The sequence below is a fragment of the Kogia breviceps genome, chromosome 12 (assembly GCF_026419965.1).
Source record: "Kogia breviceps isolate mKogBre1 chromosome 12, mKogBre1 haplotype 1, whole genome shotgun sequence".
NCBI lineage: Eukaryota > Metazoa > Chordata > Mammalia > Artiodactyla > Physeteridae > Kogia > Kogia breviceps.
This window is the reverse complement of record NC_081321.1, coordinates 2984718-3012716: the sequence shown is the minus strand read 5'-3', so window position 1 is coordinate 3012716 and position 27999 is coordinate 2984718. Positions and strand designations below refer to the sequence as shown.

The 27999-nt window shown below is 54.8% G+C and overlaps 3 protein-coding genes across 12 annotated transcripts; 2 read left to right on the top strand and 1 right to left on the bottom strand.

Annotated features, from left to right (window-relative positions):
- Positions 1-58: 58 nt before the first annotated feature.
- On the bottom strand, positions 59-26441 carry RHNO1 (RAD9-HUS1-RAD1 interacting nuclear orphan 1). 4 transcript variants are annotated; one of them, XM_067008432.1, is made up of 3 exons: positions 26062-26441; positions 1903-2154; positions 59-832 (listed from the first exon to the last, which is right to left on the bottom strand). In XM_067008432.1, exons 2-3 carry the CDS (start codon positions 2068-2070, stop codon positions 278-280), a joined length of 723 nt encoding a protein of 240 aa, XP_066864533.1. In that variant the 5' UTR covers positions 2071-2154; positions 26062-26441; the 3' UTR covers positions 59-277. The 4 variants fall into 4 exon arrangements, with proteins under 4 accessions (XP_066864533.1, XP_058937400.1, XP_066864534.1 ...); XM_059081417.2 differs by lacking the exon at positions 26062-26441 and adding an exon at positions 7125-7196; XM_067008433.1 differs by lacking the exon at positions 26062-26441 and adding an exon at positions 7029-7051.
- FOXM1 (forkhead box M1) lies at positions 9494-19660 on the top strand. Of its 7 annotated transcripts, none has more exons than XM_067010582.1 (8): positions 9494-9992; positions 10593-10744; positions 12640-12831; positions 13843-13971; positions 14585-14629; positions 15179-15248; positions 15397-15572; positions 18677-19660. In XM_067010582.1, exons 1-8 carry the CDS (start codon positions 9494-9496, stop codon positions 19658-19660), a joined length of 2247 nt encoding a protein of 748 aa, XP_066866683.1. The 7 variants fall into 7 exon arrangements, with proteins under 7 accessions (XP_066866683.1, XP_066866681.1, XP_058937311.1 ...); XM_067010580.1 differs by having other exon boundaries at positions 9494-9995; XM_059081328.2 differs by having other exon boundaries at positions 9494-9995; positions 12631-12831.
- TEX52 (testis expressed 52) lies at positions 21266-23372 on the top strand. The gene is made up of 2 exons (XM_059081449.1): positions 21266-21337; positions 22680-23372. The coding sequence occupies exons 1-2, from the start codon at positions 21266-21268 to the stop codon at positions 23370-23372; spliced, it is 765 nt and encodes a 254-aa protein (XP_058937432.1).
- Positions 26442-27999: the final 1558 nt, after the last annotated feature.

The window sequence follows — 27999 nt, the reverse complement described above, 5'->3', positions numbered from 1 at the left end:
GCCCATTTGTAGCGGGGGCGGTGCTGCTGCATTAGCGACAGAAGCAGGGTTCTCTAAAAACTTTCTGCAGCCATTTATTTATCTACAGACTTTTTAAACAGTTACAAGGTATTTAAAAATTTTAAACAGCTAATACAAGGAAAATACGAAGTGAACTGTTTATGACACTAAAAACTGTTCATGACACAAGGTATTTTAAAAAGCAAATGTGGGAATTCAATTCCCGTTTGACTCCCGCAATCAATTTCTTGAGACCACGGACGTCCGGGAAACCCAGTCAGTTTTTCACAAGGAACTGGCTTCTGCTCAGCTTGCCCCTCTCCCTGAGGTAAGTGAACAGGTGTCGTCGCCTCCTCCACGTGACCTTTATCCCGTACTTCTCCTCAGGAGTGTCTTTAACCAGAACAGGCCCGGGCTCTGGGCTCTTGGGCGTGCTTGTGCGAAGGGAGCAGCTGGGAAGGCTGTTTTCCCTCTGCTCGGAGGGAATGGGCCCTCCCTGCCCTGAGGCCTCTGGGCTCTGGATATCCGGTGGAATGAACACATAAGGGAAGTTCTGAAGTGCATGTGCTGACAGCTCCCCGCAGCTTTGGGGGCTGAGCATGGGAACCAAGGGCCTTCCAGAAATGTCCTTTTCTGGTTGACTGGGGCCGTCCCTGATTAGGGGGATCCCAGGTCTGGCTGAACTGGCAGAAGACTGTGGACTCTCAAATGTTAGGTGTGGAAACTTGGAGCTGGTAGATTTTCGACTTGAACGCCTTGCCTGGTCTCGGTGATGACATTTCCGGTTGACTGGGAACCAGCTTTCTGCTGTTGTATCAAACTGAGGTGATACCTAAGGATTCCAAAAGGAAAAAGAAAAATAGTAAAGAGAGCCAACTACCAAATACAAACCTAAGGAAACTGCATCCCAGGACCAGAATCCTAAATGGGGGCCCATAACAGCAATAGACACAAAACAAAAGCAGCTGCCTATTTGGATAACAGTATCCAAGGGATACGGGCTTTGGGCAAGTTACTCAATCTCCCTGGCTTTCAGTTCCCTCCTGTGCAAGAGAGGGGACAATGCCTCTTTCGCTTCATCACAACATACGGCTGCAACATGCTTAACTGTCTATCTTTCAACTCTGAGAGCGGGCCCAGCAGTCTTATTCAGCATTGATCCCCAGCCCTAGCAGCGCGAGCACTTGGCACCAAGAAAGCCCCAGTGAAGGACAAGGGCTGAAGGAAAGAACTGGGAGTGAGATCAGGCACGGAAAGCAACTAGCAGAGGGCCTGGCACATAGTGAGGACTCGACACATGATCACATGTTCATTCCTCCTCATCAACAGGATTCTAACATTTATGTTTCTTCCCCAGTCCGGAAGCCAGGGATCTGGTTCTCCCCAGCAATCGTGGGCAAAGGACATTTATTAAGCCCTCTTAGGCTTTTGTCTGGCTCTTTTGCTACACTACTTCCCTGACATGCCGTAGCTATGTTCTCTTCCCAGGGTTTTTAAACTGTCAAAATAGAACATACGACATTTCTGAGGATTTTTCTTCAACGTTTGGTCGTTTAAACAGTAAATAGAGCACTTAACTAAAAACTCCACATCTCACGGGAAGCTCAGGGAACAATCTCATTTTTTACTCGTTCTGACATTTCTCTGGCTTTCTCACCCAGCTACTGGGTAGTGAAACTTTTACACTGAACTCTTACAGAGGAATGTGGGGCGCGGGAAAGACTCCAATTCCAATCAACCCACGCCTCAGTCTGAACTCGGGAAAAACGATCAACCAGAGAACGTGGCTGAGGACAGACAGAAGGAGGAAACCACCTCCTTGTCCCTGCGCCCACGAGTCTCCACGTGGCACCGTGAGAAGCCTGGAAGAGGAAAAGCCAAGGCAAGAACCCCATGGCCTACCCAGGAAGTGATGGCGCTGTGGTCAACAGGCTTGCTGGCCACCTGTCTAGTGTGGGTGACAGGAAGCTGGGGAGACCCACAGCAGTGTTTGGGGCCCTCCAGTGGTTGTTGGTAGAATAGCAGCTGGGGTTTCTGGGAAATTTGGCGGCGTTTTTTCCTGGGAGGCATCAATAGGTGAGGGTAGAGCAGTTAGTAACTGCATGATGCTGGTTGTCATCAGGTCCAGGGAGAGACTCCACTTCCAACCCATGCCTGCAGAGAAGAAACAAAAGCTGGGAGAAAACGATCTGCTGATTCCCCAGCTCTTCCTCACACTCTGCCAGCCGATTCTGCTAGCAGCCAGCAGCCCTACCCCAAGACTGTGGGGTGGTACACCTACAGCAGCTTCCTACACCTACACCACCGAGGCAATACACAGTAGTTTCACACTCAACAACATTTGTTCAATGAACACTTATCGAGCGTGTGTTAAGCACCATGCTGGGTGTTGGGAGTTTGAAGATGAATAACCAACCACTTATCCCATGATCATTTACTGGGTGCCAAGCACTTGTAGAGACACAGACTGCCCCTGTCTTCAAAGAGCTGAGAGTCTAACAGAGGGAGACAGACAATTACAATAATGAGAGCAGTGCTCCCTTGCCCTCCCCCCAGGGGAGGCCTTCTGGAGAGGGTGATACTTGATCTAGGTATAGAAGGGCTAGGAAAAGCCAAAGAACGGGGGGGTGGGGGTGGGGGGCGCTCCAGGCTGAGCAGCAGCACACACAAAGGCAGACGTGAAGGAGCACTGCGAATCCAGGGATTCAGACTCCATGGAGCTGGACACAAGGCTCGAAAAGACAAAAGGCAGGAACTGAGGTGGGACGTGGTGTCAGGCTCGGGGCAGAAAACCAGGTCGACCATCTGAGTTTAGACTTTGGCCTAAGTAGTCATTGAAGATTTTCGAGCGGACGGATATGATCACACTCGGATTTTTTTTTTTTTAACTTTTACCCCAGATAATTTCGAACATACAAAAAAATAGTTAATAATATAATGAGCTCCCATGTGCCCATCACCTGGCTACAGCCATCAACCCACGACCAATCACATCCCATCCACACCCCATCCACTTCCCCTACCCCTTTATTATTTTGAAAATACTATATTCCCAGTCATGATATCATTCCTAGTAACACAACTAACATATATAAACATACATATTTATATACTATATTTATATAATATACATTAATATATATTTATACGTGTAAATTCCTTAAATAGTAAATATCAACTATTCAGTGTTCAAATTTTCAGTTGTCTCCTAGGGACCATACTTGGTTTTTGTTTGCTTTTGTCTTTTAGATCATCCAGGCAACAGTGTGAAAGGCGAGATCAAGTGCCCCGGAAGCAGGGGGACCAGTTAGAAGGTAACTGTGTTGCCTGAGAACTGATGAAGCCGGAACCTGGGCGGTGTCAGCAGAGGTGGGAGGCGGGAGGCGGGAGGCAGAGGCAGGGCCAACAGGACCCACAAAGGAATAACAAGTCTGAGAACGCGTCCAGTGGGTCTAGCCCCAGATCAGTTTTAATAAGAGTTCTGTCAGTGGGTTGGTGGGACGGAAGTTTCAGTGGAGAGGTGAATGGGTGGTGCCACCGGGCATCCTGGAGGGAGAGGCACACAGCAGGGCAGACTGGTTCCGTTATACAGCATGATTCCTTCATTCAGTCAACAAGAGCAAAGCAACATACTCTGATTCATGTCACTGGGCAGTGGAGATACATGTAAAGAGAAATCAGGACGAAGTCTCTATCCTCAAGGAACAAACATTTTAGGGAGAACACAGGTAATAAATATATCCATTTGTTCATTCATTCATTCAGCAAATATTTACTGAGTGCCCACTGTGTTTTGGGCACTGTTACGGGTGCTAGAAATATATAGCAGATTACAAAATTAAATCCCTGACCTCATGGCACTTACATCTAGTTGGGAAGTGATTAGAGGTACAGAGAAAAGTGAAACGGTATAAGGGGTTGAGCTGACCCAGTGCTACTTTAGACAAGGTCGTCGGGGAAGGCCTATCTGAAAAATGATATTTGAGCAAAGACCTGAATGAAGAAAGGAGAACAAGCAGACAAGAGAAAGATGTGAGAAAGAATATTCCAGACTGAGAGAACAGTTAAGTGCAAAGACCACAAGATGGGAATGTGTCTGACTTGTTCAAGAAGCAGTAGGGTCAGCATGGCTGAACTGGAGAGTGGTAGGAGCTGAAGCCAGTTCACGTGACACACGGTTAAGGCAAGGGGAAGGACTGGGCTGAATTATTCCTAGTGCAAGAGGAAGTCACCGCAGGGCTCTGGACAGGGAAGTAACAGGGAAGTAACACGGTCCGATTTATACTTTTCAAAGATAGCTCTAGGTGCTTTGTAGGAAAGCTGGGCTGGGAAGAGGGGGGACAGAGAAAGAAGGCAGAGAAGCGAGGGGGAAGGCTCTTGCAGGAGCCCAGCGGGGAGAAGACAGCGGTAACAACTGCTCCAGGGAGAAGTGCTGAGGTTCACGCCTTGCTCAAAGTCCCCAGCCTCTCGGGGACACCACATTGTTCAGCAGTCCTACTGTGTCTGTCTTAAAACTTCAGAACTCTTCTTCGCTCCAAACCAACCACCTTACTTCCTACTTCACAAAGAACACAGGAGACATCAAAGGAAACACTCTCATCTTCCAGAAGGCAACAAACCTCAGTACACCTGCATCCATCCTCTTTCTTTCTGCTGTAACTAGAGGTCAGTGCCTTTTGTTACTGTGGCCTCTCCCTCTGGCTGGGCTTTGGAGCCTTCCTCACTCTACATGCCTTTCCCAGGCAGTCGTCTGCTGACATGTCAATAACCACCTGGAAGTACACGAGTCAAGCATTTCTATATTTGGCTTAGAACTCTCCACACTCAGGACCCAAATATTCCACTGCCTACGCAATAGCAACTAGATGTCTCAAATGCACCTCAAACTCAAAGCATTTACAACTGAATTCATGCTCGTTTCCCCTGCACCCCTCCCCCCTCCGTAAAAGTGATCATCTTCCAGGGCCCTTGCTCAGGGAATGGTATCATCATTCATCCAGCTATGCCACCAAACACCTTGACATTTACCTTTTCCCTCTACCATCCAACCCAACATCAAGCCCTGTCAATCCTACCTCTTAAACATGTCTTCAAAAATAAACCTCTCTCGGGGAGGGCAGTTGGGAGGAGGGCGCAAAATGGATGAAGGGAGTCAAGAAGTACAAACTTCCAGTTATGAAATAAATACGTCATGGGATGTAACGTACAGTGTGGTCACTATAGTCAACATTGTATTTCAAATTTGAAAGTTGCCAAGAGAATCTTAAAAGTTCTCATCACAAGAAGAAAAGTTTTTTGTCACTCTGCATGGTGACAGATGGGAACTAGACTTACTGTGATCATTTTGAGGTGTAAATAGGTAATCATTATGCTGTACATCTGATACTAACATAATGTGCTATGTCAATTATACTTTTGGGAAAAAAACAGATTTGTGGGTTTTAGTGACAGTTCAGTATTAAATGTGGGACCAGAATCAATGGCAATCTATTTTTGGAGACATATTCAACTCAAAATTTGATAAAAAGCATTGCTCCTTTGTGAAAAATAATCATCTTACCCCACCCCTCCTTCCCTCTCTCTCCACCACCCTTCAAGTCCCAACAGTTCTGACCCGGGGAGAATGCAATAGCCTAACTGGTCTACCCTAACCTCTGGCACCCCCTGCAGGGGGACCTTTTTAAATTGCAAATCTGATCTTGACTCACACTCCTGCTTAAAATTTTTGAGTTTTGGGTAAGGACCAGACTCCTAGTGGTGGCTGAGGTCCTGTGGCTCTGGTTCCAGCTTCATCTCACACACACTCCAGTGCAGGTCTCTTAGCTCAAACCCCTCAGATGCTCTTCAGCCTTTGTGCCGCCCACGCTTCCTCCTACGGCTTGGCCCTGCACACCTCATTCCCTTGGCTTGGAGGGTCTCCCTCCAGTGTTTGCATAAAGGCCTCAGATCTCAGACGAAGCTTTAGTTCATCAGAAATGCCTTTCTCTTGGGAATTCCCTGGTGGTGCAGTGGTTAAGAATCCCCCTGCCAATGCAGGGGACGTGGGTTCGAGCCCTGGTCCAGGAAGATCCCACATGCCACGGAGCAGCTAAGCCCATATGCCACAACTACTGAGCCTGGCTCTACAGCCCTAAGCCACCACTACTGAGCCCGCGCGCCTAGAACCCGCGCTCCGTAACAAGAGAAGCCACGGCAATGAGAAGCTCGCGCATCGAACCGGAGAGTAGCCCCTGCTCGCCCCAGCTAGTGAAAATGCCCCAACGCAGCCAAAAATTAATTAATTTATTTTTTAAAAAGAAATGCCTTTCTCACCTACCATAAGGCAAGATCCCCTTATTTACATACTCAAAGTTATCCCTGAGCTCTAAGTTATCACTTCGCAGCTGTAATTCTCCATTTGCTTAAAGAAGCAATTCGCTGCGAATGTGTCTGAGCTCCTCTCTGCTCCCATCGGACCGTAAGCGCAGAAGAAAGACCCCTTCTTCCACTGCATCCTAGAGCGGCCTGGCACATGGTAGGTGCTCAACTAAACGTGTTGACTAAGTTAGTAGATAAAGTCCTTTACTACAAAGAAAAGACCGAGGGGGGCGGGGCGGGAGGAGATCAAAACTCGAAGATTCAGGGCGGAGGCGGGGTCCACCGTGTGCGAATAATTTTTCAGGAGGGAACCTGAACGAGGTCGTAACTGCGCTCCAGGAGCCCTCAGGCCGCTCGGGGGCCCGCGACGGTCGCTGGTCGGAGGTCAACGGAGGGCAGTCCCCCCAGCAAGGAACCAGCGAGAGGGGAAGAGCCCGGGGCGGCGGGCGCAGCGCAGCCGGGCGGGGCGGCCCGGGGTCCCCACTGTCCCTGGGGTCCCCCGCGCCCCGCCGCCGCGGAGCCCTCCTGCGCTCTCCCCACGAGCCGCCCGCCTCGTCCGCCTCACCCGCCGCCGATCCGCCCGCACGCCCGCCAGCCCCGCACGCCGCTCAGTCTGCCTCACCCGCCGCCGACCAGCCCGCCCGGCTCGCACGCTGCTCCGCTCGCCTCACCCGCCCGACCAGGCCTCCGTTCCGCCCGCCTCAGCCCGGCTGGGCTGCCTCGTCAGCCGCTCCGTCCGCCTCAACCGCCCGGTCGGGTTGCCTCACCTGCCCTTCCCGCCGTCGCCCAGCCCGCCTCGACAGACAGGCAGGGCCCGCCCGCCGCCGCTGGCGTCCCGGCTGAACGCGGAGACAGGGCCGGGGCTGATTGGCCACGCCCGTCACGTGACCTCAACGTTCCGCCGGCGCCAATTTCAAACAGCGGAACAAACTGAAAGCCTCAGAGCGGGACCCCACCCCCGGCCCCGGCCCCGGCCCGGGACCCCCCCGCCTCCCGGGATCCCGGGATTCCCCGCCCCGCAGCCGGGGTCGCGGCCCGGCCTGCAGGTGGGAGCAGCGCGGAGCCGCCCGGAGCCGGCGTGTCGGCGGTGCAAGCGAGGTGAGTGGGCGGCGTGCGGGAGGCCGGGGCCCGGAGTACGCGGAGGGCCGGCTCCGGACTGGGTTGGCGACGGTGCGCGGCGCTGCTGCATCCAGCCTCCCGGCCCTCCTCACCTCTCCCGCTGAGCGTCCCCGGCCTTCCCCCGGGAGGAGGGGCGGCCCTCTTGCTCCGGCAGACGGCGTCTGAGGTCCCTCTGAGCTTACTCCGCTGGGAGCCGAGGCCGACCTGCTCGCACACTCCCCTGAACCCTGTTGCTCTCACCTCTAGGCCTCCACTCCGCCCTTTCCCAGGACCCTCCTCCGGATTCCGGAGACCCCCGCAGCCTAGCCCTGGTCTGGATGTGGGTGAGTCCCGGGAGCCGCTCCGGAAGTCTCCGGGCTAGAAAATGCTGGCAGTGGTAGCAAGAGGCTGGTCAGAGTAGAAGGGAAAATTAAGCTTTAGACCAGGAAGATATCTTTTGCGGGTGGGGAGCGAATACTAGTATCTACTGATTGATGGGTGGAGGGAGGGAGGCCGGAAGAGATAGGAGGTGGAAGTAAAACTGAGATTTGAAGGTAGAAGAACCTAGATATACAGGAAAAGAAGGCAGAGTGGAGAGGGTCTGTGGATTCTAAGCAGATGGCAAATGTCAGACGAGTGTGACAGTCAATTTTAGGGAGATGGCAGATATCCTAAAAGAGGGACAGCCCATTCCTCTGTCCCTCAGTAGACTTTCACAACTTTACACAAGGGTGGAGTATTCCAAAGATCTGTTAAAATCAAAAAACACAATTTTAAAAAGATAAAAGTTTTCCCTAACACTGCAAAACCACCTGAGCACGCTGAAGATAGCAACAGTCTGTTAGGAGACAGGGATAACAGCCTTGGTTCTGGAAGAGAAATTAAGTGATACAGTCACATGCTTAGAAAGTCAAACTATGAATAAGCACACGCAAGTACTAAAATGTCACTATATAAATAGTTTGCAAATTGTAAAAGAAAAATGTATTTGTTTTTTTGTTGTTGTTGTTGTTTGCGGTATGCGGCCCTCTCACTGTTGTGGCCTCTCCCGTTGCGGGGCACAGGCTCCGGACACGCAAGCTCAGCGGCCATGGCTCACGGGCCCAGCCGCTCCGCGGCACGTGGGATCTTCCCGGACCGGGGCACGAACCCGCGTCCCCTGCATGGGCAGGCGGACTCTCAACCACTGCGCCACCGGGGAAGCCCTATGTATTTGTTTTTTAAGAAAGGCAAGGATAATAGCCCGTGAAATGATGTCACCCCTTAGCGTTACCCTGGGCCTTGAGTAGAGCAGTTTCCCTCTTATCTGAGGTCTTGTGAGCTGGAAGATGATTTCTTCAGTGGTGTGACAATAATGGTACAGTCTGCCTTTTTCCTCTGATTCTGTGGGCTCCGATCCTTTAATTTATAAAGTAAGATGGTATAAAAACATATGTGGTCTACACTAGAATGGATTATGGGATCAGAGTGTCGTCAGGATGTCCTATTCCAGCGTTCCCATCCTAACAGTCACTGCAAGTGATCTGTGTTATAGTAGGAGATAAGAGACATTTCCACATTTTTGGAGCTTCCCTATTTATTTCTGTAGCTAAACATTCTTTTCTGGCCACACCACATGGCATGTGGCATCTTAGTTCCCTGACCAGGGATTGAACCCTCACCCTCGGCAGTGAAAGCACCAAGTCCTAATCACTGGACCGCCAGGGAATTCCCCAAACATTCTTAAGCTCCTAGAGCTTTGACTATGTTGACCTACAGCCAACCTAATCCCATTTTACCCCTTTGAATTTCTTCTCTTTCCTTCAGTTTTAACTTTTGCCGGTGGAACTCATCTCATTATTGTCTGTGGTCTTTACAAAGCCCCAAGGGGTATTCATCTGGGCCTGTGGGCCCGTGCTCCTGGTCATGTGGTGAGGAAGAGCCCTCCCTAACAGAACCTCCTTCTCAGCCTCATAAACCTCTGACCTCCTGCTGCCCCTTGCACTTTCCAGGGTCCATGCTTGTCATTCTCAATGGAGAGTGAAAGCACAGATTCATAATGAAAACCAGCCCCCGTCGGCCATTGATTCTCAAAAGACGGAGGCTGCCCCTTCCTGTTCAGAATGCCCCGGGTGACGCATCAGAAGAGGAGCCTAAGGGGCCCCCTGCCCAACAAGAGCCTGCTCGACCGCAGGCCTCCGAGGAGGTGGCAGAGTCCAACCCCTGCAAGTTTCCAGCCGGGATCAAGATCATGAACCACCCGACCATGCCCAACACCCAAGTGGTGGCCATCCCCAAGAACGCCAACATCCAGAGCATCATCACAGCACTGACGGCCAAAGGAAAGGAGAGCGGCAGCAGTGGGCCCAATAAGTTCATCCTCATCAGCTGCGGGGGAGCCCCCACTCGCCCTGCAGGACCCCAGCCTCCAGCCCAAACCAGCAATGATCCCAAGAGGACAGAAGTGATCACCGAGACCCTGGGACCAAAGTCTGCATCCAAGGACGTGAATCTTCCTAGACCACCTGGAGCCCTTCCCGGGCAGAGATGGGAGAACTGTGGTATGTGGTCTGTAAGGCAAAGGGGTGAGGAGCCAGCCTTCCCTCTCTGGTGGTGAGGACCGCAGTCCGCCACATTGATGCTTAGGACACACAGGCATCTGCCCGAACCGGGGGAAAGTCTTGCCTTTCTTCATCCTGAAACCTTGACCCGGGATCCTCTGGGCACTGTCGAAGGGGTTGCAATGTAATTTAGCATTTCTACTCCCTGCTTTACATTGGAAAAGGATTTGTTTATTGTATCTAGTTATCTTCTGCATTGACCACATAAGGAAACAGGAGTCTTTCTCCATCTTAATGAAGGAGAAAGCATGAGGAGGAAAAGTGACTTTCTTTGTTGAGATGCTCAGTCATGCTTTTATAAGGTTGCCTTGACTGATCTCTAAGGCTCAGTGTGGCTCAGACTGAAATGCAACTTGAACTGTGCTCCTGAATTTCTCCCGAAATCCTAGTGGGGCAGAGTACCCGAGAGGCCACAGTAGAGTCAGCACGTGCTCCCTGGCCCTCGGGGCAGAGGCAGTCCCCAACTGCCACCTTCACTGGGCCTGCTGGGCTCGGGATCAGGCAGCTAAGCGGCGTCTTGGCTTGTTTCCCTTGTAGCTGGCGGCGAGGCAGCCGGCTGCACGCTAGACAACAGCTTGACCAACATCCAGTGGCTTGGAAAGATGACCTCCGATGGGCTGGGCTCCTGCAGCATCAAGCAAGAGGTGGAGGAAAAGGAGAATCGTCACCTGGAGCAGAGTCAGGCTAAGGTGAACTGTCCCGTCACTCACTAGGGCGGTCAGCCGGTGCAGGGAATTTCTAAGAAGGGAAATCAGGTGGCCTGTGGAGTCGAATTTCCAAGTTCTGGTATTAGCACTCACTTAGTGTGATTCTATATAATTTGGAGCTCCCTTTCTACCTGGGATCTTCCCCCCCCCGCACCTCCCTCACCCCTATCTGTGAAATGTGCTTGAGGGCAGACTCCTCTGGCGCACTCTGTACCCCATCAGCACTGGGTTTAGTACTGTGCCCTTAGTAGGTTTTGAGTAAGTATTCAGGAAATAATGAAGAGCTCTCAGTTTGGAAAGCCACTTGAACTTTGAAGAGGTATCCCAACAGTACGAAAAGAATACAGCATTTTTGTTTGTTTGTTTTTGTTTTTGCGGTACGTGGGCCTGTCACTGTTGTGGCTTCTCCCGTTGCGGAGCACAGGCTCTGGACGCGCAGGCTCAGCGGCCACGGCTCACGGGCCCAGCCGCTCCGCGGCACGTGGGATCTTCCTGCACCGGGGCACGAACCCGCGTCCCCTGCATCGGCAGGCGGACTCTCAACCACTGCGCCACCAGGGAAGCCCAAGAATACAGCATTTTTAACAAGATTGTTTTATTAGAAGATAAATTAATAGCAAATAAAATGAGTTAGTTGTGAATTTTAAATACCTCTCCAGCAATCAAAATTGATTTGACCCATTTGTGTGCCCTGGGTTTGTTCTTCTGGTTGCCCTTTGTATATACCCTTTAATCCATCATTCAACAATTTTTTTTTTACTTTTTACTTAAATAATTTTTATTTTAAAAAAATTTTTTAACATCTTTATTGGAGTACAATTGCTTTACAGTGATGTGTTAGTTTCTGCTTTATAACAAAGTGAATCAGCTATAAATATACATATATCCCCATATCTCCTCCTTCTTGCGTCTCCCTCCCACCCTCCATATCCCACCTCTCTAGGTGGTCACAAAGCACTGAGCTCATCTCCCTGTGCTATGCGGCTGCTTCCCGCTAGCTAGCTATTTATGTTTGGTAGTGTATATATGTCCATGCCACTCTCTCACTTCGTCCCAGCTTACCCTTCCCCCTCCCCGTGTCCTCAAGTCCATTCTCTACGTCTGCATCTTTATTCCTGTCCTGCCCCTAGGTTCTTCAGAACGCTTTTTTTTTTTTAGACTCCATACATATGTGTTAGCATACGGTATTTATTTTTCTCTTTCTGACTTACTTCACTCAACAATTTTTTAAAGGGAAAATTTACGTGGATGTGTACATAAGTGAAAACTGAGCTGTTCACTTAGAACTTGTGTACTTTACAAAGTTATAGCTCAATTTTCTAAAATGTGGATGATCAGATCTTTGCCTGTGACTTAGCCAGATGTGTGCTCTGCTGACATTTGTCTGTCCCATACCCTTGGGAATATTTCTCTTGTACAAACATTGAAAGTAGATGGGTTTATTCACATCACATCAGGAGTAGAAATCAGACTAAGACCTAGGTCCCTCGACACTCAGGTCTGAAAAATGGGTGTAGTTTTAACATACAGTTGATGCTTTAAGAGTCATAATATGTACCCAGACTTTCCTGAGAGGTTTCAACTGACAAAGACTGGACTTCTAATTATTATTGGGCAATATCTTCAAAAAAATGACCGATGACAGAGAAGTGGTTCTGTGTTTGGAGAGTGGATCAGATCACCTCTAAGATTCTTCCTAACCCTAAAATTTTATTCTATGGAATAGTGGTCTCAGGTGATTTGTTTCCAGTACAATTCTATGGGATAAAATGTTTCTCTAGGGGATGTTCTTTGGGCTGGGGCGGGGCGGAGGAGGTCTTGTGAACTCTCCGTGTCACTGCCTTTTCTCTTTCCCTCTGGCTTCTCAGAACGCTCAGGCTGAGGGGCCCCTGGGGGCATCGGCATCCTGGCCGGACTCCGTGTCTGAGCGGCCGCCCTACTCTTACATGGCCATGATACAGTTTGCCATCAACAGTACGGAGAGGAAGCGCATGACCCTGAAAGACATCTACACTTGGATCGAGGACCACTTCCCCTATTTCAAGCACATCGCCAAGCCAGGCTGGAAGGTACCGTGTCCTGTAACAGCCACGGTCAAGGTCAGTCTGGCCCGATAGTTTGTCTACACGGAAGGGCAGTAGTCTGTGTCTGGTGCGGAGGGAGCGGGTAAGTGCCAAGGATGCTAGAAACTTCAACAACCGTATCTTTTGGATTGGGACTCGATCCTGCCGAATCCAGACAAAATCATCACTAACAGCCCTGTAACCACTTCAACTGTCGCTACCCTGGGTTGATGGGGACTCTTCAGTGCAGCACAGAGCCCACTTCTGTGCGACACTGAAGTGCAGCAGGAGTGACTAAGTAGCTTCGTGAAAAGATATTAATGAAAAAAAAAATCTGTAAGCCTCACGATCCAAAGATTCGCCTTCTATAAAGTCACATTTCTTCTCCGGAAGGCGGGGATCTTCTCTTCCTCCTGCTCACGGGAGCACAGAAGCCTGGGAGCCATAGCTCACGCGGGACTCAGAGCCAGAGCGTCGGCGCCCCGACAGACGCTCTGTCCCAGGCCAAGGGGCATTTGTATCGTTTTCCCCACAGCAGGACAATTAACCTCACACTCACCTCAACTGAATCCCCCAGCATCGTAATTTTTTTTTTTTTGGCCACGCCACGTGGCTTGTGGGATCTCAGTTCCCCGACCAGAGATCGGACACGGGCCACGGTAGTGAAAGCCCAGAGTCCTAACCACTAGGCCACCAGGGAGCTCCCTGGCATCATAATTTCCTCACTCGCCTCTCTGGCCGCTGGTTATCCCCAGCAGCCTCACTCCTCTTTCCCAGCCCCTGACAGCGGTCCAGGTCTCTGCTTTATCACCACCTCAGGAGTGGCCCCAGTCTCTGTCCCCACTGGACAGACGGGTTGATGGCTCAGGTTGCCAGCTCCGCCATGCGGAATGTCACAGGAGCTGCCAATAGGCGAGGTTACAAGGACACAAAGCCTGGGCCTGATTTCCTTGGGGGACATCGGCGGTAGTGTTTCCAAAGCCAAAGTGGCTGACGGGTGGCGTCCTCTACTTTCAGAATTCCATCCGCCACAACCTCTCTCTCCACGACATGTTTGTCCGCGAGACGTCTGCCAACGGCAAGGTCTCCTTCTGGACCATACACCCCAGTGCCAACCGCTACTTGACACTGGACCAGGTGTTTAAGGTAAGCACCCTGGTTTTGTCCAAATAGGGCCAGTGCTGGAGGTCATGAGATCCATCGCAAAAGGAAAGAAGTCCTCTTGGGATGGGCTTATCCGATCAGGGTAGAGTTAAAGGCCAGCCAGCCCGTAAGGGATGGCACACTTCTCTGCTGGACCAGGCCACAGAGAGGACTCTCTGATCCAAAAACGGGACCTCCTGGGGCAGTGTTGCCCTGTGATAAGAACTGCCTGGAACACTTGTTAAAATACAGCCTCCCAGGCCCCTCTCTTGGGGCTTCTGACTCAGTAGGCCTGGGGTGGGCCCAGGAATATGTGTTTTTAGCAAGAATCTCAGGTGATTCTTACAGAGAAAGTGGGAAACCTGGTTTTTAAAAAGCCCTTCTTTAGGCCGGGGAGCAGAAACAAAGCCCCCAGAATCCCTTGTCGGAAGCGATCGCTTTGGGGTTTCAGAGCGCCCGTAGGGTGCCGCTAGCTGCCCTCGTTCTCCCGGGAGGGACCGTCGTGGAGGGCGGCCCTCGGCCTCCGTCGGGAATAGGTTTGCCCGGTCTGGTCAGCTTGACGGCACTGGCGGTAACTTCGTCTCGTTTCTCTCCCACGATGCCTGACCACCACCAGCCACTGGACCCCGGGTCTCCACAATCACCCGAGCACTTGGAATCAGTAAGATTCTTTCCCTACCGCTCGGCGCTCGGCCTTGTTTCCTTTCCACGCTCAGCATGGCTTCGGTGACAGGGACAAGACGTTAGCAGGAAAGGGAGCCTGTGGCTGGGTGCCTACCAGCCCTGAACGCAGAGCACCTGAGCTGCCGGGTGTTCAGGACACGTGACCTCCGCCTCCTCCTGCTCCCACGGGCTCATCACGGCGCCCCAAGCAGAGCAGCGCGTGGCAGGAGGACCCGCCATAGTCTCCCTGCAAGATGGTGACCACGGTGCATGGCACGGGCCTGGAGGGCGGCCGTCTTTGCTCTCACTTCTCTACCTGCCTTTTCTCTGCCCCTCATAGAGCTCCATGCTTTGCATCCCGGGGGTGAGGACACCTGGATGAGGTGGTAGGACCGCCCACTGCCGTGTGTCTGTGCCACCACCTGCCCAGGGCCAGGCGGTCGGTTCGCTCCATGCCCGGTACCGGAGCAGCTGGCAGGGTCGCCTGCCTCATCCCCTCCCCCTGCATCTGACCCGGTCTCTTTCTCTCCCTCTCTGCCCCAAACAGCAGCAGAAACGACCCAACCCTGAGCTCCGCCAGAACGTGGCCATCAAAACCGAACTCCCCCTGGGCGCACGTTAGTACTGGGGGGCCTGGTCCCGGGGGGCGCACCTGTAGGGAGCGGACTCGGGGGTCCCAGCCCAGGGGAGGAGAGCAACGATCCCGTAGCCTGCAAGGGGCCTGTCCCTGGACCCTGCTCCTGACCCCCCCCCGGTCCCTCCCAGGGCGGAAGATGAAGCCTCTGCTGCCGCGGGTCAGCTCCTACCTGGTGCCCATCCAGTTCCCAGTGAACCAGTCCCTGGTGCTGCAGCCCTCGGTCAAGGTGCCGTTACCCCTGGCGGCCTCACTCATGAGCTCAGAGCTCGCCCGCCGCAGCAAGCGAGTCCGCATCGCCCCCAAGGTCAGTGCCTCGGGTTCTCTCTGAGCAGAGACTCCAGTCAGTTACAGATTCTGCCAGGTGTCCCTCGAGAAGCTTATCCATCGAGTCGGCAGACAAGGCACCGACACACAGGAAAATGCAACCGCATTCTAAGGGCTAGAAGGGAACCTGCCGTATGATGTAAGGCATGTTGGGAGGCCCACTCGTGCCTGATGAGTTTATAAGAGCTCAGACAAGGGTGACTATAACAGATGGGCCGGGACGGTTCAGGAAGAGTTCACAAGGGAAGGAGGCTTTACAAAGTAGATCCGGGCAGCAAACAGGGGTGGAGAGGGCCTTTTTAAAATTTTTATTTGTTTATTTTTGGCTGCACCGCGCATCCTGAGGGATCTCAGCTCCCGGACCAGGGATCGAACCCTCACCCGCTGCGCTGGAAGCACGAAGTCTCAGCCACTGGACCGCCAGGGAGGTCCTTGGAGAGGGCTTTGTGATGGGTGTGCCCTGGAGGCACCCAGTGGCAATGAAAGAGTGATGGGCCAGTCTAGCCCTGGGTTTCTCAGCCTCCGTGCAGCTGGCATTTGGGGCTGGACAGTTCTTTGTCGGGGGTGGAGGGGGGCTGCCCTGTGCGCGGAAGGGCGGCGTTAGCAGCGTCCCTAGTCTCTCCCCGCTAGATGTCGGGAGCACCGCCTGGGGTGACAATTAAAACGCTCCACGTGTTGCCAAATGTCCCCTGGGGGGAGTTGCTCCTGGTAGAGCATCAGTGGTGGAGCTCGAGGGCTGAGGACAGGGAGTTCAGACCAGGCCGCGATGCAGAGAAGGATTTGTGAGCAGGAGCTGGCCGGTAACAAGTACAGGAAGGGCCCTGTGCCCCTCTGAGATGGAAGTAGCAGGGGCTCCAGATAAAGAGCCTTGGGTTTGCTTTTGATTTTTGTTTTTGTTTTGTTTTGTTGTTTCTGGTTTTGGGGGGTTTTTTGGCCGTACCACACAGCATGCCGGATCTTAGTTGCCAGACCAGGGATCAGACGCATGCCCCCTGCAGTGGAAGCGTGGAGCCTTAACCACTAGACCGCCAGGGAAGTCCCTGTTTTTGCTTTTGTTTTTTTAATTAAAAAATATCATTTTAATATACATAAAAGTACACCTACCAGCATAGATAATTTTACATAAATGCATTCCTGTGATTGTAGCATGTACGCTGTTTTTGCTTCAATGCAGTCTTTTTCATCTTCTTTTCTTCTTTCTGCTTCCCCTCGCCTCACCTTCACCCGTGTCACCCCTGCTCCCCGTGATAAGCCATGTTGACAGTTTAGCATGCTATTGGTTCATGCTCTTAGTATACTCTGCATACACCGATCGCCATAGCCACGTTATACACGCACACACCACACACGGCATTGAAAACGGGATCATATTACACACACTTTCTTTTTTTTTCCTTAAATTTATTTATTTTATTTATTTTTGGCTGCGTTGGGTCTTTGCTGCTATGTGCAGGCTTTCTCTAGTTGCGGCGAGAGGGGGCTACTCTTTGTTGCGGTGCGCGGGCTTCTCATTGCGGTGGCTTCTCTTGTTGTGGAGCACGGGCTCTAGCCGCGTGGGCTTCAGTAGTTGTGGCTCGCGGGATCTAGAGCGCAGACTCAGTAGTTGTGGCTCACGGGCTTAGTTGCTCCGCGGCATGTGGGATCTTCCCGGATCAGGGCTCGAACCCATGTCCCCTGCCTTGTCAGACAGATTCTTAACCACTGCACCACCAGGGAAGCCCCTGCATTGTTTTTTAGTGGCTACATAATATTCCATGGTGTGGCTCTGCCGTACGTTTCCCGACCATTCCGCTTTCACAGGCACATTATGTTTCTAGGTTTTTTTGCCCTATGGCGAACATTGCAATAAATATCTTTGCAAGTGTCTTTCTTACTAGTGTTTTTATTTCTGTGAGATAGAGAACCAGACATGAGATTGCTGAGTGAACAGTTTAATTTTAAAGTTTATTAAATATTGCAAGATTGGCTTCCAGAAAAATCTGTGATAATTCACACATCCACCAACAAGACCTATGTTTGCCAGCCATGGGTGTTATCAGTCTTTTTAATATTTGCCCCTCTGTGGTGTACGAAGGACAGCTCCTTGTTTCATTTTATCTTCCTTTGCTTATCGGTAAGTCAACACCTGCTCCCTGCGTTTGGTCACTGGGAATTTTTCACTGTGAGACGCTTATTTATGGACATGGCCCATCTTCCTAATAGGGTTTTGCTAACAATTTGTGATTTCTTTGTTATTAAAATATTAACCTGTCTTTTAAGAAATTTTTACTTCTGTTGTTTGCTTCTTAATTTTGTTTATGGTCTCTCTTGCCACAGGAAGATTTTACATTTTTATGTAGTCAAATATGTCTCTCTTCTCTTTTACAGCTTCTGGGTTTCCAGTCTTGGTTAAGAAGCTCACCCCCCGCCCCCCTCAGATTGTACATGTAGTCTCCTAGATTCTCTTTCAGGATTTGTATGGTTTTAATTCTTCTGTTTTAAGTCTTTGTATATGGTATGAAACAGCCATCCAGTTTTATTTTCTCTCAGGTGGATACTAATTAATTATGCCAGCACCATAGGAAATGCTGTCCTTTTTTAAAAAAAAATTTTATTATTATTTATTTAATTTTTTTAGTTTTGGCTGTGTTGGGTCTTTGCTGCTGCGCACGGGCTTTCTCTAGTTGCGGCAAGCGGGGCCTACTCTTCGTTGCGGTGCGCGGGCTTCTCACTGTGGTGGCTTCTCTCGCTGCGCAGCACGGGCTCTAGGCGCCAGGGCTTCAGGAGTTGTGGGTCGCGGGCTTAGTTGCTCCGCGGCATGTGGGTTCTTCCCAGACCGGGGCACGAACCCGTGTCCCCTGCATCGGCAGGCGGATTCTTAACCACTGCGCCACCAGGGAAGCCCAGGAAACACTGTCTTTTAGCCCCAGAACTGAACTACCACCTTCATCATATAGTCTCATATTTAGTAGTCTTTAAGACTTTAAAAAGACAAAAGAGGATCAGTACCAGCATGTCACTTGTCTTAGTCATGAACTTGTGTCCCACCTGCTGCCTGGTTGAGTCTCCAGACCTGGCTTTCACCTTCACCTGCTTCCCTTCCAGGTGCTGCTCGCGGATGAGGGTGTCGCCCCTCTGCCCACGGCAGGACCAGTGAAAGAGGAGAAGCTCCTCCTGGGAGAAGGGCTGTCTCCTCTGCTTCCAGTCCAGTCCATCAAGGAGGAAGAAGTCCAGCCCGGTGAGGAAGCGCCACACTTAGGGAGACCCATCAAAGTCGAGAGCCCCCCCCTGGAAGAGTGGCCCTCGCCCTGCCCGTCTGTCAAGGAGGAGTCGTCCCCCTCCCCCGTCCCCAGGCCCAAGAAGTCCTACAGCGGCGGGCCCAAGTCCCCAGCCCGCTGCGTCTCCGACCTGCTTGTCATCAAGCGCAGGGAGAGGAGGGAGATGAGCCGGTCTCGAAGGAAACAGCACCTCCTGCCCCCCTGTCTGGACGAGCCGGAGCTGTGCTTCTCCGAGGGCCCCGGGGCTTCCGGACGAGCCACAGCAGGGGCCTCGCAGCTGCCTGCCTCCTCGCAGCAGCGTGGCTCCTCCCACGAGGAGGGCGGGCCTTTCAAGACGCCCGTCTCCTCCACCCCGAGCAAATCTGCCCTCCCCGTGACCCCCGAATCCTGGAGGCTCACGCCCCCGGCCAAAGTGGGGGGGCTCGATTTCAGCCCCGTACGAACCCCCCAGGGTGCCTTTGGGCCCCTGCCGGACTCGCTGGAGCTGGCGGATCTCAGCGCCACCCCGCTGAAGAGCGTCCCCCTCTTTGACTCCCCCCGAGAGCTGCTCGATTCCGAGCCCTTTGACATCACCGCTGACCCCTTCAGCGGCTGTGCCCCCTCAGACATGGAGGCCCCCAAGCCAGGCTCCTCCGAGCCGCAGGGTGCCGGCCTCTCGGCCAACCGTTCTCTAACAGAAGGCTTGGTCCTGGACACGATGAATGACAGCCTCAGCAAGATCCTGCTGGACATCAGCTTCCCCGGCCTGGAGGAGGACCTGCTGGGCTCCGACGACGTCAGCTGGGCTCAGCTCATCCCCGAGCTGCGGTAGAGACGGGACCCGCACCGCTCAAGCCGGCGGCTCTCCGGGCGCTCGCTGGGCTGGCCTTCCGAGCCCTCTGCGCCAGGACAGCGGGCGGGGGCCGTCTGCCCCTCCAGCCCCACCTGGCCTGCTGACGCCAAGGCAGGCGTCACGCCAGAGCCGCCACTGGGCCTTCTGCAAGCCGCGAGGTCCTGGTGACCGGTCTCCGTGCCAACCACTCCCCAAGAGAATCTGTCTGATTCCTCCCTCCGTACTAGGGGCTGCGGGTGGGAACAGCAAAAACAAGGGTGGAAAGAGATGAGGAGAGCTCCCCCCCGCCCCCGACTGTTTGCGTCTGTGCCCAGCCGCCCCCCACCTTCCCTGCTCCGGACAGAGTGGCCCTTGTAAATGGTGTATATGTTCCTAATTATCCTCTAATTATAAATGTAAACCTATCTCCTTAGATCATTATCTAGAGACTGCCAGAAGGGGGTTACGATACCCAGGAGGTTCCGTTCGCTTCTGTTACTTGCTTTGGGTTCCTGCAGTAGGGAGGGCTGCAGTGCACAGTTCCTTCCAGGCCCCTCCCTCGAGGGTTCCTCACTGTACGTGCCCCCATACGCGAGCCTGCCTGCCAGGATCCCTACTGCCCCTGCCTCCCACCTGCCCACGTTTCCAAGTCAGCTTTCCTGTGAGAAGAAATCCTGGTGAAAGGGTCTCAAGAGTGGGGCGGGGGCATATGGAGGCACCTGGAGCAGAGTGGGTGCCCGGATGTGCCCGAGAGACGTTTCTCTGATAAGGTCCCTAATCATGCCAGAGAGACGAGTTAGGAGGCCGGCTGGCCTGTCTGCCTGCCTGTCTGAGCTGGCGCCGCAGCTTTCCAGAGAACCCAGCTTTGCAGAGAGCTGCCCTGGGCCCCAGCTGACCCCGTGCACAGCCCCCAGCTCCAAAACACTACTGTAACTACCTACTCAATAAAGCCCAGGGGCACATGCTGGTCTGTGGCGTGCTGGTGTCTGGTCCCTAGGCGTGAGGGGGCTTGGCAAGGAAAGTGGGTGACGATGAAAATGGTTTTGACAGGGAAGATGCAAGGCTTGAAGCCAACACGGAGCCCTGGAAGGAGAGTGCAGAGGGCTGGGGCCCGGTCACCTCCCTCCCCCGCCCTGGCATGTCCTCCCAGCTCAGCAGTCCATTGGCAGGCAGTTTTCCCAGTGCCCGGCCTGCACAGCCAGCCTCTTTGGGGGACCTCTGAACACGCTGGGTCACTTAGGCCTCCCAGGGCTCCCTGAAGAAAGGCCTACCCAGGGGCACTCGCCCACCAACATTAGGGAAGGATGGGGCCAGTTACAGGCGCCTCATGACCACCTCCAGCCCCAGCCCCAGGCCTGGGAACCAGCACGCCCTGCTTTTCTGCCCCCCACCTTGAAGCAGCTCCTGTTATGAGCCCTATTCCCCACCTGCCTCACCTGAAAGGCAGCCAGGGCCCCAGGGACTGGTGAGCCCTCCCACGGAGAGGTAAGGGCCTCCTCCCTGCATCGCCACCCCGAAGCATCACCATAGCAACCCCAGCAGCAAACAATGCTGCCAAGAAGTCTTCCAGGCAAAGCTGCCCCTCCTGCAGGGAAGCCCAGAAAAATGGCCAGCGACCTGCAGAGATCACCCAGAGGGCCGAGTGACCCACCCCGCATCAGAGAACCTTTCCTGAAGGTAGTGGGGGGGGCCGCATCTCTGCAGCTACCTTTCTGTACCACACTGGGTGAGGGGCTGTCCCCAGCCCCCCCCCCCCGCCCCCTGCCCGCCCTGGGGTGGGCCCTGCTTTCTCCAGGGCAGCAGAGCCCCAGGCCCGTGAACGCTTGTCCTATGACCCTGTGAACACGGAGCTCAGGGCAGAGGAGAGAAAATGTCTGGTTATGACATCCAGACCCACCCCTGGGGTGTGCGTGGAGACATGACTTAGGGGACTGGGCCCAAGCAGCAGGTGAGTTTGGGGGATCAGAAAAGTCCTAGGGGGCTTCCCTGGTGGCGCAGTGGTTGAGAATCCGCCTGCCGATGCAGGGGACGCGGGTTCGTGCCCGGGTCCGAGAAGATCCCACGTGCCGCGGAGCGGCTGGGCTCGTGAGCCGTGGCCGCTGCGCCTGCGCGTCCGGAGCCTGTGCTCCGCAACGGGAGAGGCCACAACAGTGAGAGGCCCGCGTACCGCAAAAAATAATAATAAATTAATAAATTTAAAAAAAAAAAAAAGAAAAGTCCTAGGGGCAGGTGGGAAGCAGAGGCATTTGGGAGGAGCGTAGTGTCCTGAGTGGCACAGACCGAGTGCCAGCTCCGCTGCCCTCACTCTGTGCCGTGGACGAGCTTTCACCCTCACATGCCTTGCTTCTTGCGTCTTTGAGATGCAGCAAGAACACTTCCTCGCAAGGTGTGAGGGTTAAACGAGACGAGGATAAGTATTTCGCAAAGTGTCAAGTACATATCTGCCACCGTTTACTTCACGGGGGGTGGAGGGGCGCCAGAAAGGAAAGGAACCCCCATCTGGATGCTTCCTACACGTGCTTGTATCTTAATGAGACCTGAGGGAAATGCACCAACGACAGAGAAGCGGGGGACGGGAGGCGCCGGGGCAGAAAAGCACTGGCCCCATTCCCTGGAGAATGGTTTCCCTCCTACACTCTGCTTGGAAGGGGCGTTTTCCCTCCCACTACCTCAGGCCCAATGTGCCTGGAGAAGAGCACCAGACCCCAGGCGGGAACGGGGGCCCCAGGATGGGGAGGAGGGGCGAAGGCAGAGTAAGGAGAGGGAAATGTCAGTTGAGGACAGGCTGGGAAAACAAAGCCTGATGGATGGACAGAGAACAGTCGATGGTAGTGCGTGCAAATCATACCAAGCGGCCACACGTGCTCTGGGCAAGAAGCGAGGAAACGTCCCGTGTCCCCCGCCCCCCGCCCGCGGCCACCCGGTCCTGATGAGAATCTGGGTCTGGAGGCTGCTGGCAGCTTGTCCTCTCCAGCAGGGGAGAGGCAGAGTGCTCCCAGGCTCCCTTGTCTCTCCCTAGACGGTCCACGCCCACGAGACCCTCCCGACGCCCCGTACGTGGGCTCAATGCGAGTCCATCCTCCCCAGGGAGTCCTCGGAGCTGCCCGGCTTCACCCGGCAAGACTGCCACCAGCTGGCCCTGAAGCTGCCACCCTGCACGGAAATGAAGGCCAAGGTGCGTCATCGACTGACCTGCCCTGGGAAGGATGCGGCCCAGCACACCTGCGGCTTCCACACGTGGCTGCGTGTGGGACGTCTGCCGGCCACCTTCCCCTCCAGGCCCGACAGGCCCTACGACAGCAACATCTGGCGCTGGTGGACGGATTCCAGGGCCCACCGCCACCCCCCGGCAGAGCCCCCGCTGCCCCCTCCGTCCTGGATGGATCAAAACAGCTTTCCGACCTTCGTCTCCTGTACTCCTCTCTTTCTGGACGCAAATACGAGGCACCATGTGATTCTCAGGACAGTGAAGGAAATGAGAGAGGCGAGAAGGCTCAAGCTGAGGGGTGAAGTCAGGGCACCCCTGCTCGATGCCAACGGCACAGCTGGCTCCCTCCCTCCTCAGGGAGCCAACGCAACCCACCCGTGTCCAGGGGAGCCCTCCCTCTTTCCAACTCCTCTTTCTGATGTCTTACCGTCCCTCCTTTGGTCACCTGAAAACTCAACTCTGTCCAAACGTAGCTGGGGGGACCGGCTGGAGGCCAGGGAATGAGAGCCAGGGGAGGGGCTTGATTACTTAAGGAAAATGTAGGAGAGGCAGCTGTGTATTGATACTTGATGCCTGCCGGGCCCCAGGGATACAGAGAAATGTCATTCGGTCCCCGCCCGCAAGGAGCTTCTGAAAGGCAGCTACCGACACACTCGCGTGGAAAGACAGCTCTCAACACCAGCCCACGCGTGCCAAGTGCCCGGAGCGTGAGACAGACAACGGGCCTTGTGAGGACGTCAATTATTAACAGAAAGAGCTGAGAGCCCGAGGCAGAAGATTGGATTAGACTCCAGACCGTGTCACTCTGGCAAATTGCTTAGTTCTTCCAGACTCAGTTCCGCGGTTGCTGAAAGATGGGCGGGGAGGGGGGGAGTGGACAGTGCCATGCCCACCTCACCGCGTGAAGATGAAGTGGATGAATGGATACATGACGGCACGCACCAAACACAGACGCTGTTCCAGAAATTCAGAAGAGGGAGGGGTGGGTGTCTGCTGGAGCACCGCCCCAGGAAGGCCTCGTGAGGCGGGCGAGAGGGGTCGGGGCTGGGAGGGGAGGAAGGCTTCGGAAGCATGGAGAGGAGGGGTGGCTGGTGTGAGCAGAGACGGTAGCGTGGAGGGACTCTCCCTCCCTGCCCATCGCGGGCACGCACGGGGCTGCCCTCCAGGCTCTGGGCGCGGCTGGCAGGAAAGAGGGAGAGGAATACAAAGCGCGTCTCAAACTCCAGTCCCATTGACAGAAGCCCCAAGGGACTGCAGTGGGAGGCTGCGGAGGTGTTTAATCTTGAAAAGAAAAAGCCAACAGTTGGTGATTCTGAGAGACGATTACTAGGACCTCTCCTTCTCTCTGCTGTCTCGCAACGCTGACCCCGCCCCCTCTACGGCAAGCTCTGGAAACTGGTGTCTGACGCCGCCGCTCCGGCACGATATTTATTTACTTCCTCTTTTCTTCCCTCCGCTGAGGCCCTCGGGTTGCGAGAGCTGCAGGCAGAAAGCTGCCGGGTGGAGGAGGCCGAGAGGACGGTGGGCAAGGCCGTCCAGGAGCCCCCGGCCCGCCCGCGGGGGCCATGAGCGTCCGGCCGGACGCCCCGAGGGAGGAGGGAGATGCCGGGGGCCGGGGACGGGAGGCGGAGCTGCGGGGCCGAGACAGCAGCCGGCAGCGGCAGCACAGACAGGCCACCCGGTTCCTGCACAAGGACTCCGCCCACCTGCTCCCCCTGGACGGCCTCAAGAGGCTCGGCACCTCCAAAGACTGGGTGAGGCTGCCCTCCCCCTCCCCGCCCCCGGGGGGCCGGGGCCCCTTCTCTCCTCTGCCGGGAGGGGGCAGACCCCAGCCTGCAGCTGCCCTTCCCTGCCCACGGGGAGGGGAGAGGCAGCCCTGACTTGTGGGTTCACCTTGACCGTTCCCGGCTCTTCACTGGGGTGTTCGCACGGCTTGGTGGCTCTGGGGGACCCTATCTGTTGCTCAGCTTCCCCAGAGAGCCCCAGGCTTGTCTTAGGGGGGAAGAGAGGGGCACTGGTTAGAGCAGAGGTTTGTGGGGACCGGGAGCCCCTGCAGCAGTCGTTTACCGCTGGGCCCGGAGGACTGGCGGGTTCAAGGTCGCGATTCCCTCCTCTGCCTCAACCGCAGGTCCCCTCACACTGGGACTGGACCTTCGGTGCCCCCCGACCCCGTCCCATCCTCGCCAGAACACCAGGGTTTCCCATGGCTTTTGCCTGGGCGCCGGGCTCCTGAGGGCCCCCTTGCTCCCTGCAGGCGCAGTGGCCCTTCCAACCTCCTTTCCTTCCATCCCCCTGCAGCAGCGTGGCCTCCCGAGGGAACGGGGTCAGGGAGTGACACCGAGGGATGGGTGAGTCAGGGGACAGCTGCATATACTCACTCCCCTCTGACAGAGGGAGGGGCTGAGAGCGGGGCCTTCCTCGGAGCCAGGGTGCTTGGCTTCAGATCCTGTCTCTGGCACTCAGCAACTCAGGCAAGTAAGTCACTTTATGTCTCTGAGCCTCAGTTTCTTCATGTGTTACACGAGGATAAAATTAACAGGATGTACGTCACAGGGATGTAAGGGTTACATGAGCTGATACCTGTAAAGGACTAAGAACAGTGCCTGGATAATTTGGAGCTCTGTCTAAAGGCTGTTGTCCGTCCAGCCACACTCTTACTAGTCCACTTAGCCTGAGAGAGAAAGTAAGATCCACAAGGTCCGGAGAAGATGCAATAGAGGGCAAGGGGGCTTCTGCAGAAAGGTTGGGGGTACTCTGTCCTCTCTCATCTCCTGGGCAGGGAGTCTGAGAGGAGGGGCTCCTGCAACCTGAGGTGTATGAGGCCATTTCCAGGCCACTCTGGCAGCCCCTTCTCCCCGGAAACGTGGAGCCAGATGCAGCCCCTCGCTGCATTTCCTGAAAGAGCCCTACCTTTCCACATTCCTCCCCGCAGCCCCGCCAAGGGGAAAGGTGACCAGACTGAGATTTCAATTCAGAGAACCTCCTTGCAAAGAGCCAGCACAGCTGAGAAACAGATGCAGCAGGGAGGCAGGTTCTTTGGCTCTCAGTGGCCAGAAGTCACAGCCTCTGCCCTTTGCGGCCCATCCCTCGTCTGTTCGGCCCTGGCGAAGAGGCTCTATTAACACTGCCGCCCCGGCGTGGCAGGTCCAGCCTTCTGGCCTCAGGACCTCCCGGACTGACACGGCGCAGTTACCTTGTATGGCTTTGGGAGTGAAGACACAGCGTTCGGGGGGGCTGAGCCTGCATCCCTCGTGGGACAGGTGGGAGGAGAGCTGGAAACCACAGAGCTGCCCTTCTCAGCGGCTCCCAGCGCTCGCTGCTGCCTTTTCCCAGAGCTGGGTCTCCTGCTGGCAGCCTGTGGCGGGGAGCAGCGTCAAGGGCCTCATTAAGCCAAGGGTAGAAAAACAATCCCAGGCTCCCAAGGAGAGAGGGCAGGTGGGGAAGCGTGTGTGGAGGCTGGAGGGACACAGTCCTTCTTCGGTGAGCATTTATGGAGTGCCTGCTGTACGCTGAGCTGAGCCCTGCGGTGCAAAGAGGAATGAGATACAGACCTGACCTCGAGGGCAGATAACAGCTTTGAGACGCGTGACAAAGGGGGCTACGGGACAGGACGCTGCCCCCGCCTGGTGTGTGGAGGGAAGAGTGGGAAGAGATCAGACGGGGCTTCTTGGAGGAGGTGAGCCCTGCATGAATTACAGCATGCACTTGGAACCCCAGACTTAAAATAAAAGCCCCTCTCCAAATAAAGAGTAGTTCCTGAGCCACTGGCCCAGTCTGGCCTAGAGAAGGGTGAGAAGAGGAGTTTCAGGAGGAGGGGTGTGCAGGAGCGAAGGCACGGAGGTGCAGGGCAGCCTGGTCCAGGCAGCGCCAGAGGGGGCGCTGGGGCAGATGAGCACAGTGGGGGGGGGGGGGGAGATGAGGCAGTGGCCGGGTCACCTGGGCCGTCACCTCCAGGTAAGCACGCCGGGGAGGGGAGGGCTCTGATGGCTTTTAGGCGGGGGAGTGACAGGCAGGAGCGCACCCTGCAGAGGGCCCGCGATCTCAGGGCTCTGGTTTCCCCATCCTCTCCCATCCCCCCCCCCCCCCCGTCCCAAGAAGAGCAGAGCTAAATCAGGACTGCAGAAAAGGACATCAGCAGAGTGGGGTCCTGGCCGGGCCCCTGGCACAGCAGGGGGTGGCCGGAGTCCAAGGCTGTAGCCTGCTGCTGGCGCCGTCGAGGCCATGAGTCCGCGTGGCTCGCCTCACAACTAGCCCGCTCCCCTTCCCGGCCCGGGCCCCTGGACCCGCTGTGTCCACTTCTCTGATCTGTGCACAGCTGAGCGGGAGAGAAACGGTCACCACAACGGTAGAGGAATACCTGGCCCACGAGGGCCGGGGGTTCCTTCATCGGCTGCCTCTTCTGGGGCCGCAAACGTCTGAAGCCAGTTATTATTTGATGCCCCGCGCAAACCTTGGGTAAACCTCTACTGTTTACTCCAGACACGTAGCCGCCACCTGCTTCCTCACCCACTGGGCATGTGTGGACGGCCCTGTGGGGAACTGCCCCCCAAGGCAGACAGGATGGTGGCGTTGCCAGGACCCAGACTTAAACCGACCAATATTCCTTCTTATTTCTAGAACTACCCACTTGGTTAGACCTTTTTCCCACCCCTCATCTCTGGCCTCCTGAGCTTGAGCTGGTCTTTTCTGGCATCAGTGGCTACCCGACCCACGCCCCTGGCCCTGAGTCCAGCAAAGACACAAGGAGGCTTAGCTACCTTCCCTGTGAAGAGCCCAAACCTCAAAGGGCCAGGCCCCTGGGTGCCTTTCTGGCTGGTTTGAGTCTCTCCTATGTTGGATCAGGGGGAGAGGAAGACAGTGGTATAAGTAACCAGACCAGGGGACTAGGGCACTGGGGTCGGAATCAAAACCCTGAGGCTGGAGTAGATTAGATCTAAGCCGAATCTGCCGTGACCCCGGCCACACCTTCGGCCACACCTTTCTCAGCTGCGTCCTGTCCTTGGCGCCCAGAGGAGGGAGAGGGGAGGGGCTCACTGGCCAGGTGTGAGAGTGCGCTGGCCCAGGGGGCCTCGCCCTGTCCCCCTCCCTTCTGCCTCCTTTGCGTCTGCAATTGCAGACCCAGGCCCAAGGA

Bases quoted from the DNA above. Each gene is read 5' to 3' on its own strand.
- RHNO1 (XM_067008432.1), bottom strand. From the start codon at position 2,070: ATGCCTCCCAGGAAAAAACGCCGCCAAATTTCCCAGAAACCCCAGCTG. The intron at 833-1,902 runs GTAGGCCATGGG...TGGAATCCTTAG, and splicing joins ACAGCGCCATCACTTCCTGG to GTATCACCTCAGTTTGATAC.
- FOXM1 (XM_059081328.2), top strand. From the start codon at position 9,494: ATGAAAACCAGCCCCCGTCGGCCATTGATTCTCAAAAGACGGAGGCTG. The intron at 9,996-10,592 runs GTATGTGGTCTG...TTTCCCTTGTAG, and splicing joins GCAGAGATGGGAGAACTGTG to CTGGCGGCGAGGCAGCCGGC. The intron at 10,745-12,630 runs GTGAACTGTCCC...CTGGCTTCTCAG, and splicing joins TGGAGCAGAGTCAGGCTAAG to AACGCTCAGGCTGAGGGGCC.
- TEX52 (XM_059081449.1), top strand. From the start codon at position 21,266: ATGGCCAGCGACCTGCAGAGATCACCCAGAGGGCCGAGTGACCCACCC. The intron at 21,338-22,679 runs GTAGTGGGGGGG...GTCTCTCCCTAG, and splicing joins TCAGAGAACCTTTCCTGAAG to ACGGTCCACGCCCACGAGAC.